Source organism: Hippopotamus amphibius, chromosome 7 (genome assembly GCF_030028045.1).
Source record: "Hippopotamus amphibius kiboko isolate mHipAmp2 chromosome 7, mHipAmp2.hap2, whole genome shotgun sequence".
In the NCBI taxonomy this organism is placed as follows: domain Eukaryota; kingdom Metazoa; phylum Chordata; class Mammalia; order Artiodactyla; family Hippopotamidae; genus Hippopotamus; species Hippopotamus amphibius.
Genome location: NC_080192.1, coordinates 5,600,989 through 5,616,828, shown reverse-complemented (window position 1 = coordinate 5,616,828; position 15,840 = coordinate 5,600,989). Strand labels below are relative to the sequence as shown.

Genomic DNA, 15,840 nt, shown 5'->3' with positions numbered 1-15,840 from the left:
TATGATGTCTTTATCTAAGCCTTAAATATTTCTTATTAGATTTAGCATGTGAGCAGAACCGAGGAGGTGCTTAAGAATCCCTCTCTCACCACTGTTACTATCACCCATGCACAGTTATTAGGAGCTGGAGGAGGTCTCAGGGTTTGGGGAGGCTGAGGTAGGTTCCAAACACAGTTTAGAAATAATGTCTAGACCTAATGGTTTTCCATAGCCGTCTACTTCCTCTGTTCACATTTTAGATAACCTTGGCACTAGGAAAACGTTCTTACCTCTTGGCAAAAGGTCCTCTCAATTTCATCTAAGGAACAGTTTTTCCAGATGTCTTCAGATGAAACAGAACTGGGGAGGGACTCTCTTCTGGAACTTTTTACTCGATCCTCCCATGGGACCTCTATTCAGACAAAAGAACCTCAGTTTATGTTAAACGTACATTTGAACATTAAGTGTTTCCTTCTCATCAACATCTGTCTGGTAAAAATTAAGACTTGAGTAAACTAAAAACATGAACTATATAATAAGTGCTGTTGAAATAACTAGACGGACATTTTGGAAAAAAAAATACAATTAATCTGCTTGCTACTTTCTCTAGGATAAATCTCAATAGAGTAAATGTACACTAAGTACACTAATAAAACCATAAAAGTAGTAGAAGAAAGTTAAGATGAATATTACATAATACGTGTAATACATAATCATTGTGTGAGAAGTCCTTTCCAAAGAACACTTTATAGCCAGAAATCATTTAAATAATGGATAGGGCTAACAATATAAATACTTAATTTTTGCTTGGTAAAAAAACACACAAATAACAGTGAAAGAAAAATGAGTGGGAAAAACTATTGATAATATACATGAGAAATACAGGTTAATTTCCACAAGGTATGAGTAGCTCTTATGAATCAATAAGATAAATATAAATCCCCCAGTCATACCAGAAACTAAGGTTTCAACCGATAATTCACATTTAAGAAGGACTTTTAAAAAGCCAAGCAATGTATGAAAAACTGCTCAAACTCACTGGTAATTTAAAAGGTCTAATTAACACAAGTCAATTTTTTCCTGCTTGTCAAATAGGCAGGGATTAAGGTAAATGACAAAGAAAGAAATGAGCTCTGTCTTGTATTCAGAAACCCTGGTACTTGAATATTCTCAAATCCCCTTCTAGAACTTTACGCTACTAGAATAACAGGACAGATGCATATGTGTAAGGATAGGTTCTGTACTGTTTATAAGAAGGGAAAAAATGGAACAATTTAAATGCCCATTATTAGAAGATTGATTTTATAAATTATGGTTCACAGACATTAAAAACAAAGGGCCTGTCTAAATCATGAATGCAAAAAATTTTCCTTGATATCGGTTTCATGACTGAAAGAAAGAACAACTAGTACAATTTAATTTTCATTTTAACACTTATTCTGTGTATTTCCCGACCTACCCATCCATCCATCCATTTATCCATCTGTCTGTCTATGCATCAGAAACAAAACCTGGGAGGATAATACACCAAAAGAATACAGAGCTAGGATTATAGGGAAATGTGATTTTTGTGTTTTCGTGCTTTCTGGCCTTTTTGCAACAAGCATGTATTACTTTTATAATAAAAGAGAATAAAATAAATCTAAGATATTGCCATTTTCTTTCTCAAAGTCGACTGCAAAGAATCACAAATGGTTTCCCAGATTTATTCCCTAAAATGTCTGCAAATAAGCTCCACTCAAATTAAGCAGACTTATAACTACTCAGCTGCAGCTAACAAACTGCTAGGCATCTGGAATTCCATTTCCTACCTCAGGGAAAAAAAAGAAAGAAAGAAAGAAAAAAAAGGAAAGGAAAAAAGAAGAAAAAAGAAAAAAAGTAAGTCTCCCCTAGTGGACCCCTCTGGCTACATGATAAGATAGAAAGCCAGTCCTTTAGAACTCAGTCTGGAATCCTGGGGCTTCTGTGAGCCGAGCATTTGGAACAGGGGCTCTCAGAGCATAGAAGCTGCGCGAGCCTCACGGAGACACGGCGGGGGCCAAGCAGGTCTGACGCCTCATCCTGCACTCGCTCCGCCCTGGGGCACTGCTCCTCTCATGGGGGCTCATGCAGCACACACAGCATGTCTAGGGAAACCCCTTGTGCTCCGCAGACCACACGCCATGATGAGGGTGGGGGGTGGGAACCGTTGCTGCGACAGGCTGGCTGACAAGCTCAATTATACCACGTTCGGTGACTCCTCTCTCAACACAGCCCAGCTTTCACTCCTCTGTGCAGCTTAATAATTCCTGCCACCTTCCCATTTCCCCCAAATTTCCTCTGTACGGTTCTAGCTGATTTGAAATGGAGTAGAGAGGAAATCCAAAACTTGAGGGGGCAGGTGTGTATGTCAAAGGTGCAGCAAAAGGAAATCAGCCCCCAATGTCACTTCTTCATGTGCCCAAATAGAGGGTGCTTTTGTAAGCAAGGTGAGGATGGCTTATTAAGAACAATTCATAGAAAACATAGTTCTATGTATAGAAAAGTCATAGATAATGGGCTGCTGCAAAGGTATGAACTGGCGACACCCTCCTGATAATACTTAATAAAACAAGCAAAAGAAAAAAAAAGTAAAAATTAGCAAAGCAAATAAATAAATAAATTTACTAGCATAAAGTGAAGCAAGAAGAAACTTAACATGGGCAGCCAGGAAGGTTTGCTTCCAGTTTTGGTGGATTTGAGCCAACCCTCCCAGAAGATAAAAATTATAAACTCCAGCCAAAATATAAACAAAAATCTTTCCGAAGGCACTGGAGAACACACGACAAAAACTGGAGTAAACACTTGGAAAAATGGAATAGCACTCACTGAGTTTCTTGTTATTTGGCCTTTTGCCTGAGGGCAGGCCTCAGCTGGAACTGTATGCCAAGTGGCTAGAGTTTGGATATAAACCCAGGATCTTACTGATTTTAGGAATCAAAAAAAAAAAGAAAGTCAGGACTACCACAGCAGCTGAAAAGAAAGGAGGGAAAGCACAAAAAGAAAGGCATTGAAGAGAATCTCCAAAGCCTGTGAATAAACTCTGCTGAAATCTCTGGCTGACACCAGGAACCACAAATGTGTACAGCAGAAAACAAGATGCCCAGCTAAGGCCAAAACAGCAGAACAAAAGATCTCACATGTTAACCCCCTCAGGGAAAAGAAAGATTAGTCTTCTACTAAAGTAAACTCGCTACTAAAACAAAAACTTATATTCTTCAGAGGAACATAACAGAACCCATAATCTCTACAATGCAAATTTATTACATCCAGGATAAATTCCAAAATTACTAGACACAGACAAAAAGAAAAAAGGGAAACAATGATCCATATTTAAGGGGAAAAAAGTAATCCATAAAGGCCAAATCCTGAAAGCATCTAGATGTTGAATTAGCAGATAAAAATTTTAAAGCATTTTAAAATTAAAAGTTTTTAAATAACAGTGTTTGAGAATATGAAGGAAAACATACTACTAATGAATGAACACATAGGAAATCTCAGCAGAACAACACAAGCTGAGTGATGTATCCTGTGTTTATAGCGTACGTAATAAGTACGATCTATGACAGCAACATAACAAAGGACAGGAGAGAAGAATTCAGAAAATGCTGTTTAAAGTCTTTATCATTCATGGGAATTAGCATAATACTATTTGAAGATAGATTCTGATTAGCTAAAGATGTATAATGGAATAAAAATGCTCAGTCAATCCAAATTTCTTAAAGTTACACAAACTCTACAGGAAAAAAAGCTGGGGGAAGGGGTTGGTGGATAGAGAAGGAAGGAGAGGAGCAGAACACAAAAAAATCAAAGATCCCACCTTGGAAGAAAATGTAATTCAAGGTACAAAATTACTTTATAGAACACTTTAATAAGAACACAGATTCATGAAAACAAGAGCTCAATAACAAGACGATAAAACAATAAAATGAGAGAAGAAACCAGGACAGCAGGCCAAAGGAAACAACGTTATAGATGGCATGAATAAAGCAGGCATGGCGAGCAGCAGCACAGACCTTAGTGAAAATCAAATTACAGGTATAACTAAAAGGCCCAAGAGGATCCTTGTGAATACAGAGGAAAAAGAGAACGAGAATAAAGCACTTCAAGAGAAGGCAATCAATAGAGAAGACAAAAACAATTCGAAAGAAGGATGGTTGGTATCATTGATGTTAATGTGAAAAGTGGAACAGAACCTTTATTCAAAGATGTACAATATTACTAAAAAACAAACAAAATCCTTGAAACAGGGAGAGAACTGAATTTTCAGATTTAAAATATACTCTGTTCTGGAAAACTGATGCAGAAAGCTCACCATCAAGACATATCCCAGCCATGCTAGCAAAATTCAGGGATAAACAATTCCTTAGGCAACCAGCTAGAAAAAGCAGGTCACCAGTAAGGGAGAAAATCAGCCTGGCCTCAGACTTCCCCAGAGCAAGCACAGTAGCACAGGGCCATGGACTGCAGTCTGTGATGTTCTGAAGGGGACAGCGTTACATGCAGCCAAAAAAGATACACTCAACACCTTCTTCAGGGCCATATCCCTTTTGGGTGTGCTTGTTTATTTCAGCCTTTTTACTCCTCTGCATCAGCGCCTGCCTCCCAGGGCCTCAGGGAGTATGAAGAGACCCAGCACAGGCGCGTGCCCAGCCTGGTGCCCGGCACAGAGCAAGCATTCAGTAGGGGAGGTCGATTATGACAGTTATCCAATTAGGCGTATAAATTTACTGCTGATGAAAGTTTTCTGTCATCTAGAGAATAAACAAACGGACACCAAGCGGGGAAAGCTGGGGTGGGGGGGGATGAATTGGGAGATTGGGATTGCCACATATACATTACTAATAAGAAAAAAAATCAAATTGTACACTTTAAATATATGCAGTTTATTGTATGTCAACTGTATCTCAATAAACGTTCTTCAAAAAACAAACAAAAATGTGGATGAATGGATAAAGAAGATGTGGCACATATATGCAATGGAATATTACTCAGCCATAAAAAGGAATGAAATTGAGTTATTTGTAGTGAGGTGGATGGACCTAGAGTCTGTCATACAGAGCGAAGCAAGCCAGAAAGAGAAAAACAAATACTGTATGCTAACTCATATATAGGCAATCTAAAAAAATGGTACTGATGAACCCAGTGACAGGGCAAGAATAAAGATGCAGATGTAGAGAGTAGACTTGAGGACATGGGGTGGAGGTGCGAAGGGGAAGCGGGGACAAAGTGAGAGCAGCACTGACATATATACACTACCAAATGTAAAACAGATAGCTAGTGGGAAGCTGCTGCACAACACAGGGAGATCAAATCCATGACGGGTGATAACTTAGAGGGCTGGGACAGGGAGGGTGGGAGGGAGGGATATGGGGATATATGTATAAATACAGCTGATTCACTTTGTTGTACAGCAAAAACTTGCACAACAGTATAAAGCAATTATATTCCAATAAAGAGCTTAAAAAATAAATAAAATAAAATAAAATAAAATAAAATAAAATGAAAAGTCTATCCTCAGGCTGGATAACACCTCCTATCTCACTTGAGCTAAATGCAGAGCCCAGGCTTCAGCCAAACAAGTTCCCTCCAAGGACCCTAGTCACTCCCTTGGTGTCTGTCACACACATCCTGTGAACCCTGGTCCTGCAAAAGTGCCTCCTTAATCAGGCATCCCCCTTCCTCCCATGAACACATGACACTTCTTCTCCTACAGGCACTTAAATGGTTTGTTTTGGAGCTGAACAGTTCAAATCTTGGCTCCACCACAAACCAGCTATGTCACTTTGGGAAATTCATTTACACCCTTGAGTCCAAGTTTTCTCACCCTAAAAAATGGGATAACGTGGGAATTCCCTAGTGTTCCAGTGGCTAGGACTCGGTGCTTTCACTGCTGAGGGCCTGGGTTCGATCCCTGGTTAGGGAACTAAGATCTAACAAGCCATGGAGCATGGCCAAAAAAATAGGGGCAGGGGGATAATAATACCCACTTCACAAAGCTGTTGAGAGAAATAAAATTAAGGTTTACATGGTAACTACATAGCGCACAATAGATAGATGTTTTTTAATATCATTTTTTAAAATAAATTTATTTATTTTATTGGCTGTGTTGGGTCTTCATTGCTGCACATGGGCTTTCTCTAGTTGTGGCGAGTGGGGGCTACTCCTCATTGTGGTGGGCAGGCTCCTCATTGTGGTGGCCTCTCTTCTTGCAGAGCATGGGATCTAGGCACGTGGACTTCAGTAGTTGTGGCACATGGGCTCAATAGTTGTGGCTCACGGGCTCTAGAGTGCAGGCTCAATAGTTGTGGTGCACGGGATCTTCCTGGGGCAGGGATTGAACCTGTGTCCCCTGCATTGGCAAGTGGATTCTTAACCACTGCGCCACCTAGGAAGTCCCTAATATCATTTTTATATGACTCGTTTTGTGTCTTACCTGTCCCAATAAAATAGACATACATGCACACATACATTCAAACACACACATGCACACATGCTTCTTAGAGTATTTTACTTGGCTCTGTACCCAAAGAAGGGCCTAGTAGTACAGGGACTTGCACGTGAACTAACAAAATGTAAGAGATAAGCGGGTCCTTGGAAGGTCATATTGTCTAGTAATTCCCCAAACTTGGCAGGCTTTGAAAAGCAGAGTCCTGGGCTCTGCTATAAGCTATCTTGGTGAGTGAAACCGAGCTGAAATCGGAGAGTCTGTAATTTTTAAGTCTGCGAGTCAGGCAGATCATGGAATCACAGAAGGTACTCGGTGCGAATTTGCTGCAATGAATGGCACTGAAACCAGACAGTGACAAGCCAACCTGGATGAGCCAGCCACACGTGGCAAAGCCCCGAGGCACGAAACTGCACGCCTCAAATGACCAAAGGCCTGGAGAGGAGAGTCTCCGACAGCATTCTTCACACATCCATCCTCGAAGAACTGGACCCCTGCCCTCTCCACAACTGCGCAACTCCGGGCATTATGCTCTAGGGGCCGGATAGACTCTCAGCACAGGGAAAGCTTTGCCTTCTCAAGGGTGTGTGCCTGCGTGAGCCCGGCTTGCCACGTCCAGCACAACCATGCCAACTACTCCACTATTTGCCCTTCTGTATCAAGATTGTTCCCATCGTTAAAGCAGTAACATGTTCATCCTCAAAATTTTTTGAAAATACAGAAGTAGCAGAAAGAATCAAACACCCAGAGACATACCACTTACAGACAATCTATATCTTGGAGTTTCTTTCCAATCATTTACTGATAGGCTGCACATATCTTCCATGTTATAATTAACTTTGTGGAAATCATTGCTTGTGGCTGCATGTTCTCCCATGCGGATAGGCTGCGACTCACGTAACCCTTTTCCTGTTGTTAGACATTTATGTTATTCTTATAAATAAGGGCACCATGACTGTCTTTGTGGATAATGCGTTTTCCATATTTGAAAGTACTTCCTCAGGACAGATTCACAGGCGAGGAATTACCATGCCAAAGGATACTGAAACCACTAGCTGTGTACTTTGAAAATACTTACCTTGACTTCCCATAGGATATTTAAGGTTCAATTCATTATTTGTACTGAGGTTCTTCAAAAAAACATTATAATCCACTGCAGTATCTTTATCAATCTTGTAGTGTTTTGCAAACCTAAAACAGAACTGTTCATTAGTATTCAGAAATTATGATACAGAGAATCTAAATGAAGCAAGTTTTTTTTACTAAGGTAGCCTTTACTCTGGGGTTGGCATTAATTTTAATGTGTGTTTCTAGCTAGAGCTGGAATTAAGAAGTAAACCCTAGGAAATGTTACTGTAAGATTTAAAAAAATGCAGATACCCCTGAAACTAACACAATCAACTATACTTCAATTTAAAAATAAATCACATAAGTAAATAAATGATGTAAAATGCAGATATCTAGGAGGCGACGGCCTCACTCTGCCTGCAGATGGCTGTGTACAGATCCACACAGACATGAACGTCTCAGGATCCACCAAGGGGACGCGCCTGCCTGCACCCCACGGGCTCTTCTCCCTTCTCTGGGCGGGGGGGTGGTGGGGGTGAGGAGCACCTCTGCACTCAGACAACAAACACAGGTCCCACTGCCTTTAATAACTGGGGGAAATGGATCTGGGCCAAGAGTCAGCATGAAGTTTCTACAACCAGAGGAATCTAGAGCTGGTGGAGGAGAGAATGTAGCCCACCTTCTTGACCAGGTGCATCATCTCACAGAGAGAAACTGTGCCCAGGACGGCATATTATTTTAAAGCAGTTAATGGTGGGAGGGGAGAGCTTTGCTCAGACCATTCTAGGATTTCTATGCATGAAGAGAAACTCTGAAAACACTTAACCAGTGTCTCTCCCTGAAATGCACTGAGGTACTCTTTTTTTAAGTTAAGATAAATAGAATGTTTGGATTCTTTTTTCTTTCTAAAATGAAATTTCTATTATTCAAATCTGCCAGTTGATAAATGGTTTTCTAGATAATTTCTGTATTATTACATTTATAAAAAATTGACAGTTTTTAAATGTTTGGTTATATTACCTCCATATGCGTTGGTTTCTATAATTATCTAATTTTATGCTGCTTTCTAAAAATTTAGCAATTATCACTTAAAGTATTTGTTATTTTTCTGTTTTCCAAATTTAACAAAGAATAATGTCATGTGTTCATTTCAACGCATACCTTTTTTTCCACTTTGATGAATCTTGCCTATTGTTTTAATAAGAAAAATTATCTTGAGATATCATAGCTGCCAGATGTTAACAACTGAAACTCCCTAAATAGCTCCATCTTTCATCCACAGACTCTGTCTGGCAAAAATAAGCTGTAAACACAAGAACCCAGAAAGTGGCACCTAATGCGTTCCTTTTTGAGTTGCTGCCCTACAGAAAGTCGCAGCTACTCTGCAGGTCCAGGAAAATGTCAGGATACTGATAAAAATTTCATCACCAACTTTCCTGTTTTCTGTGAAAATTCAGCATTCCTTCAAACTGGTACTGGCTCCTAAGAGAATCCTGACCCTTCCTAATGCCCAGCCCACCCGCATTCATAGTACCCTCTACATAGTCACTGACAACAGACGGGCACAATCCCATGGCAATATTTCCTATGGTTACAATTCAAAAATGAAGCCTCAGTACTACCCAAGGATGCAGTATCTCAAAAGGCTTTTTTTTTTCTTTTACAAGATTCAAGGCAGAGGGTACAGAACCATTCCTAAGATGCAGCAACCAAGGCCATCTTCCCAGGGACCTGAAGTGTGGGCAGGAGAACTCACACATGTGTAGACACCCAGGGCCAGATGGCCATGTGGGAAGGCCGACTTCAGGTGCAAAAGGAATGACGCCAGTCGACCCACAAATCCCTCCAGCATCACCACCTACAACTGTGCCTTTGGGCTTCATCATCTGCCCAGGCAGCAGGTGGATCCCTAGGGAGTTTGTTTGTTTCTTTGTTTTTCAAGGTTGCTCATAAATTATTTTACCCGGATTCAAATACTCTGTCCTGCAGGGCAATGGAGAATAGGGTGGTGTGAGAACGGAAAGGAAGAGCAACACCCAGCGGGTCTCGGGACAGTCTGGCTAAGTGTAGAACTTAGTGACAATCTTCTTCCCTGCTTCTTGTTTCCATAGGCTGGACGGTACTCTGCAGCCTGAAGAGAACTGTTTCTCAAAGAGTAAAGGCATAACCTTTATGATTACAACAGCATCGCTGTGAAATGAGAACCTACTATATGCCAAGTGCATCGCAGGTGCAGAATCTTCACGCCAGCCCTGCAAGGTGGGCTTCTCAGTCCCCATGTCTTTAAGAGAAAGTTGAGTCTCAGAGAGGCCCAGGAGCTTCCCGAGGCCCTGGAACTAGGGAGGGCAGACACAGACCTGACCCCAAGCGCGCCTAGCTTCAAAGCCCAGGCCTCTCCTATCTCACAGTGTGCAGGAGGCTGATATTAAATGGAAAGCTGTTAGATAAAAGAAAGGATTCAAAAATGCATTGTGTCTCCTGCTCAAACACTAAAAAGGCAAAGTTAATACTGAAGCAGCTTCTCAAGGAAAGAGTACATTCTTGAGCTTCAATAAGAAAAGCATTAAAGCAATTGAAGAAATGGTCTACTTTTGATCTTCTGCGTTTCTATTCTAAAGGAAAGCAATTCTATTATGTTAAGTTCCTCAAGCCTTATCAGACAAACAGTATTGTTTTTGAGGCTTAAAAAAAAATCTCAAATAAAAATTTGTGGAGTTCTTTATTATTCAATACTTGTGAGATGGGGAAATAGACAGTAACATTTTTTATAGATTTACTAGGTTGGAGACTGCAGTGCCAAACACAAGGTTTATTGTCAAATAAAACACTGTTTTGTTTTTTGATTGCCTGTTTTAGAAGAGTGTTGCTTCTGTTCTATAATTGCGTGCACAAAATTATTTAATTTGTTTTGTTTGGATCTTATTCTGGACATTTTCCCAGTCGGAAAGATGTAAAAATTAAAACATCTATTATGTCTTTTATATTCTGAGGTGGGTTATAAAGAGGAAAAAAAAGAAGAAAATATTCAAAAGACTGGGAAATATCCGTATTTTAAAAGTCTCCTTGCTTTTCAGACCCTGCAGTGCCCGTGAGGCTGTCACACGCCCTCTAGACTTGCTCTGGGCGCAAATCTCTCCACTAACAGAGGCAACATTGTCTTTATAATCCTATGGAAGCAACCACAACGACCCATTTTAGTAGCGATTTATAACTGCAGTGTGATGTGAAACTCTTAGGCTCGGAATGAAATAGTCAGGCTTGTTAACGGCCTGGAGGATAGTTAGAAAAGTGGGAAAAGGCAAGAAGAGGAGGACTACCTCTTGGCTGAGTACTGTATAAATTAAGCTAAACATGCCCCCACCCCCACCCCCTTCCAGTGGCTTCCATTCGAAACTCAAGTAGCCACAGAATCCAAGCATTTGGCTTCTTCTGAATGATCTGGAGTTTACTGGAGCCTCAAAACAATGTCTGTGTGGCTTCCACACGCTGCCCTGGAGTCAAGAGCAGGTGGCCTCGACTTTCGAATGCCATCAAGCAGCTAGCGTCCCCCTGCTGCCATGCCCGCCCCAACCTCAGCAACAACAGTTCTCCAAGGAAAATTCAATCTCTGTTATTATGTCAGGGCGGAGAGCCAACAGGGACACAGCCACCAACGAATAAATCCTGACGTTTTTCATTCTCCTCCTAACCCCAGGCTTCGAGTAAAAGTCAACTGTGAACTGGAAACACATGGGGTGGTGGGCGAGGTGCCAGGCAGGCAGAGAGACTGTTGATGCTGGATGACTTAAGTCACCGAGATGTGCTCAGAGCTGCGGGCCAGGTGACTCTCACTGAGGGGACTGGAGGAGGTACAGCCATTAGCTCTTAATCTGGAGAATTCACAGAGAGCTTCACAAACATGGGAGAAATGCAGACTGAGTAACTCTTTTAAAAGCAGTCAAGACAGAGGATGCAGGAGCGAGAACGCTGCCTGGACCCAGTGAGCCCGACAGGTCCCACTGTGAAACTGGCTGAAAGCTCTACTGAGCATCTCTCACCACACCCCCCCATTACTTACTTTTTGTATTCGTCACTTCTCATCTTCAAACAGAAGGTCTCCAGAACCCTCCTCAGCTCGTGCGGTTGGACCAGACCAGTCTTGTTAACATCAATGAGCTTAAGGGCTTTGATAACAGTTTTAATGTTTTTGAAAATCTGTGTATACAAAGCGATTTAGGCAAAGTCAAAAGATCCAGTGTTAAAAATCAAGATGGTAATAAAAAAATGTGAATGTGTTTAAATACTTCTTGTAAAATGAAATGTTTTCAAAGACTCACAGTCGTAGGTATTGCAAAATGACATATCTATGGAAAAAAGGACACTTTCCGTTTCTTGAATGTTCTCAAAGCAATTTTCTCTGTAAATGGTCTCAGTAAGTTTAAAAAAAAAAACTTTCTGATGGAAAGCGGTAAGTCTCATACAAAATTCATTCCCTCTTAGAGCCATATGAAAAATCTTTTTTGTTAATTGATACTTTAAGACTATAGTTCTGGCATAGCTGGACTTGGACAATTTTTATTTTTCATAGCCATATGCAAACTATTTTTACTAGGAGCTGAAAAATGAGTATATATTTCAACGCCTCTGAATTTTTAAAAGATATTACAGAAAAGTTTTACAGCGATCTTTCCCAAATTCAGCAAATGCACATTTATTGGGCACACCGACCTGAAAGGCATTTGGTTACAGGCCCTGTGGAGATGTGCCCTGCCCTGAGCCACTTCCATGCAGAGGAAAGGAGCATCCACAGCGCTCACCTGCGCCAAGCATAGAGCCCTGTGACTGAAGCTTCTGGAGTCACATGAAGGAAGGAACATTTCCCCACGTTGAGATAGAACCGAGGTTGGGGGAGGCTACGGGACCATCACCACCCAGTTAGACAATAATGATGCTGGGGTTCAAACTCAAGTCCACCCCCAAACCACGCTTCCCGCAGAGCAGACAAGACAAGACATGTAAATAAATATTCAGCCACATAAGAACCATGGGAGCACGAGCCAGACACCAGGGACAGACAGACGAGGAGCTGGGATCCCCAAAGAGAGAACACCTGGGGGGCTTCCTGCAGGAGGTGGCACCTGAGCTAGAAGGGGGCTGGGGCAGGACAGGGGGACACTGAGTCCAGCCAGGCGTGGAGGGGGGAGGAGGTGCTATGGATAAAGAGTGATGAATGTCCAGTAAGGCTGGCTCTCGGGAGGTCTGACTCCACAGCTTGTACTAGATCAGATCCAAGTCTAGCCCAGACTCAGAGGGAAATTAGTGCACCTCAAGAAGGAGTTTAGGGGAGACTCTAAGATGAACAGGCTTGTTCCCAATTTCCTCAACGCCTCCTCCGGTGGGTCCCTACACTGTCTTTGACCTGAAAGAGCCCCCGGCAGCCTCATCCTGGGGTGGCTGTCTTAGGGATCACGCCTGCGGAACCACTGAGCTGGCCGGAGGATGGCCTCTGTCCTGCCTGCCTCCTCCTGGCTGGATCATCTGGGGCCCTCCTGCCACCACCCCCCCACCCCCACCCCCACGCCTGGGACGTAAGCCCTGCACACCTGCCCCGCCCCCAGCACCATTCATGGTGACCATGCAGATGACCTCTGACTCAGCTCCTGGTCCTCCTCCCGTCCAGAGGTCACCTCCCTGCTCAAACTCACACCTTGTCATCAATAATGGCTGCCCTCCAGATCGAAGCCTCACGTCCAACACCCTCCCTGCGTCTTGCAGCTCCCTCCCCTGAGGGCCGAACCCCAACAACCTTCTCCCCTCTGACCGGCCTGCTGCTCCCTCTCCTTCTCACTCCCCCCATCCCCTGCCCTCCAGGGCCCATCTTTACAACGACCTGCTGCCTGTGTGCTGACTGCCGCCTCCCTCCTCCTGCCTCTCCTGCTCACCACCTATTCCAAGCGCCTGAGGTGGCTGGAGAGGATGGGCCATCTAGCACTTACCTGGGTCTCTCACTGGAGACCAGCAACCCTGCTAGCAGCTCCGTCCTCTCACCCCGCAGGGCCCCTTCCCCACCTTCTGGCTCTCCTAACCTCCTCCCCACCTGCCTCCTTCCTCTCCGCAGTAACCTTCCTCCTGACTTGCAGAGAAAACAAAAGCAACTGGAAGGCGAGGCCCCGTGCTCCCCGACACCCATAGCCCGTGAGCCCCCGCACCCAGCACCCGGCCTCCCATCCTGCTCAGGGATGCTGCCCGCGTGACACGCGTGACCCCGCCGCATGCCCGACTCTGTGCCCGTGAGGAACTGCTCGTGCCCCGTCGTCCCCAGCTCTGAGCTCCTGTCCACGATGTGAACCATCTTAGAAGTGAGCCCTCCCTGCCTGCCTCTCCTCTGCCTCCAGCCACTCCCCTCTACAGAAATCGCCCCTCAAAGCTGTCTGTGCTTTCTGTCACCCTCACCTATCAGAACCTATCAGTTCTGTCCCCACCGCCATGCAGAAACTGTGACCTTGTCAGGGCGACCTTGCCAACCCGGCAGCTCCCGGTGCCCCTCTTGCTGTCCCGCAGCAGCCCTCCACCCAGCTCACCGCCCCTTCGTCCCGGACACGCATCTCCACCGGCTTCCACGTCCCACCTGGGTTCTCCTCGGCTTTCTGGCTGGGGCTCGGTCTGGTCCCGGCTGATCCCTCCTCACCTCCCGGCCTCTGAACCCTGGGCACCTGCGGACTCGGGCTTCGGGGCTCCTGGCTTGTCTGACCACATTGCCCCCGGGCGGCCCAGCCCTGTGGCCCTAATGACCAGCCGATGCCTCTCAGTGTCTGTCCCCACCCCCGCCTCACCTCAGAGCCCCGGTCAGGACGTCCACCTTGAGAGCCCAGCGGACGCCCAGCTTCGCCCCATCCCACCACAGCAGGGCCGTCCTGCCAGATTCTCTTCTTGTGTCCCATGTTCAGTCTAGCCCGAAAGCACAGCAGCTCTCCCTTCAGAACGTTTCCAGAATCCAGCCCTGTCTCTCGGCCTCGCACCCTATGGGCTGGGCTGGGGCGACAGGCTCCCATTTGGGTCCCAGTGTCCACGCCCGACCCCGCAGCCGAGGCTCCAGCGGCAGCCAGGGTTCTGTGTAACTAGGGCTGAGCACGCCCTCCTCTGCTCCCAGCCCTCCAGCCGCTCCCGTCTGCCCCCCCCCTCCCAGGTCAAAGGCCAGGGCCCCGCAGAGCCGCCTCACCCCCCACCCGCCCACGGCTCACTGCTTTTAGGCCACAAAGCAGTCTCTGCCCGCCAGGCGCCTCCCGCCTCAAGGCCTTTGCCTTTGCTGTTCCTTCTGCCTGGAACCTGAGACACCCACCAGTCCTCCCTCGCTTCACTCAGGGCTGGGCCCAAATGTCATCTTATCAAAAAGGCCTCCCCTGACCCCCCTCCGCCCCCCGCCCAGCACTCATCTTCTTCAAGCTCCTTCCCAGCAGCGCATTTAATGCCTGTCTTTACTGTCTGTCCCTCCCGCTGAGCATGCGCTCCCCGAGACGGGGTTCTGTTCACTGCTGCACCCGCGGGTCTAGAGCAGCCGCTGGCAGCATGTACGTGCTCAGTAAGCATTCACTTCAGGGAACGAATGCGTGGGCCCCTCTTCTTTTCACCTGCCTGGAAAAAGCCCACCCTCTGAGGAAGCCCTGCTGTATGTTGACAGACACACACCTCCTTGGGGCCACTCCTGAGTGCAGTAACGATTACAACAATGTGATAACTGAACAAACATTAATTGGACGTTTGTTACGCGCAAAGCCCTGTGCTAAACGGCATACACATGTTCCAGATCGTTGGCTGAAACCAGCTTAACATCCAAAACCAGGAAGACCAAGCGAGGAAGAGCCGGGAGAGCGTCTGCGGGCGGAAGACCACTCCTGCGGGTCCGCCCTCAGCTCCACCGCAGTGTCTAAGCAGACGGAGCCCCGGCCACGGAGAGCACCTGTGCCCGTGGCCAAGAAACACCCTCAGCACCTTGTCTGCTGCCAAACCCTGATTCACCTCTTCTGGGAGGACATGAGGCGATGCGCTTTTTTAAAACCCAAAACAACCCATATGGACCCAGCGTGCAAAGCGGGGAGGCAGCAAGTCTGGCACAGAACTCACACCCACCAGAGGTATGTCTCCAAGTTTCTTATCATTTGTCAGACTGAAGTTTGGCAAGATCTAGATTGAGCTGCAGATGGTGAGGCTTATCAGAGGCACCAGAGCTAGGGCCGTGGTGTGAAGACTTGTCCCACACTTGACGGGAAAGAAGAAAAAGCACAAAGGAATAAAAGGACCTGCCCCTGCCTCACACCACTCCCCTCTCCCGTGAAAAGAGAGAAGAGGTG

At 45.2% G+C, this 15,840-nt stretch overlaps 1 protein-coding gene across 1 annotated transcript in view; it reads right to left on the bottom strand.

The window, feature by feature from the left end:
- Positions 1-15,840, bottom strand: part of EFCAB6 (EF-hand calcium binding domain 6) — a 253,258-nt gene that overhangs the window by 181,339 nt on the left and 56,079 nt on the right. The window contains exons 6-8 of the mRNA XM_057743330.1: positions 11,571-11,707; positions 7,524-7,636; positions 270-391 (exon numbers count right to left, since the gene is read on the bottom strand). Coding sequence (XP_057599313.1) covers positions 270-391; positions 7,524-7,636; positions 11,571-11,707 — 372 coding nt within the window. The remainder of the gene's footprint in view (positions 1-269; positions 392-7,523; positions 7,637-11,570; positions 11,708-15,840) is intronic.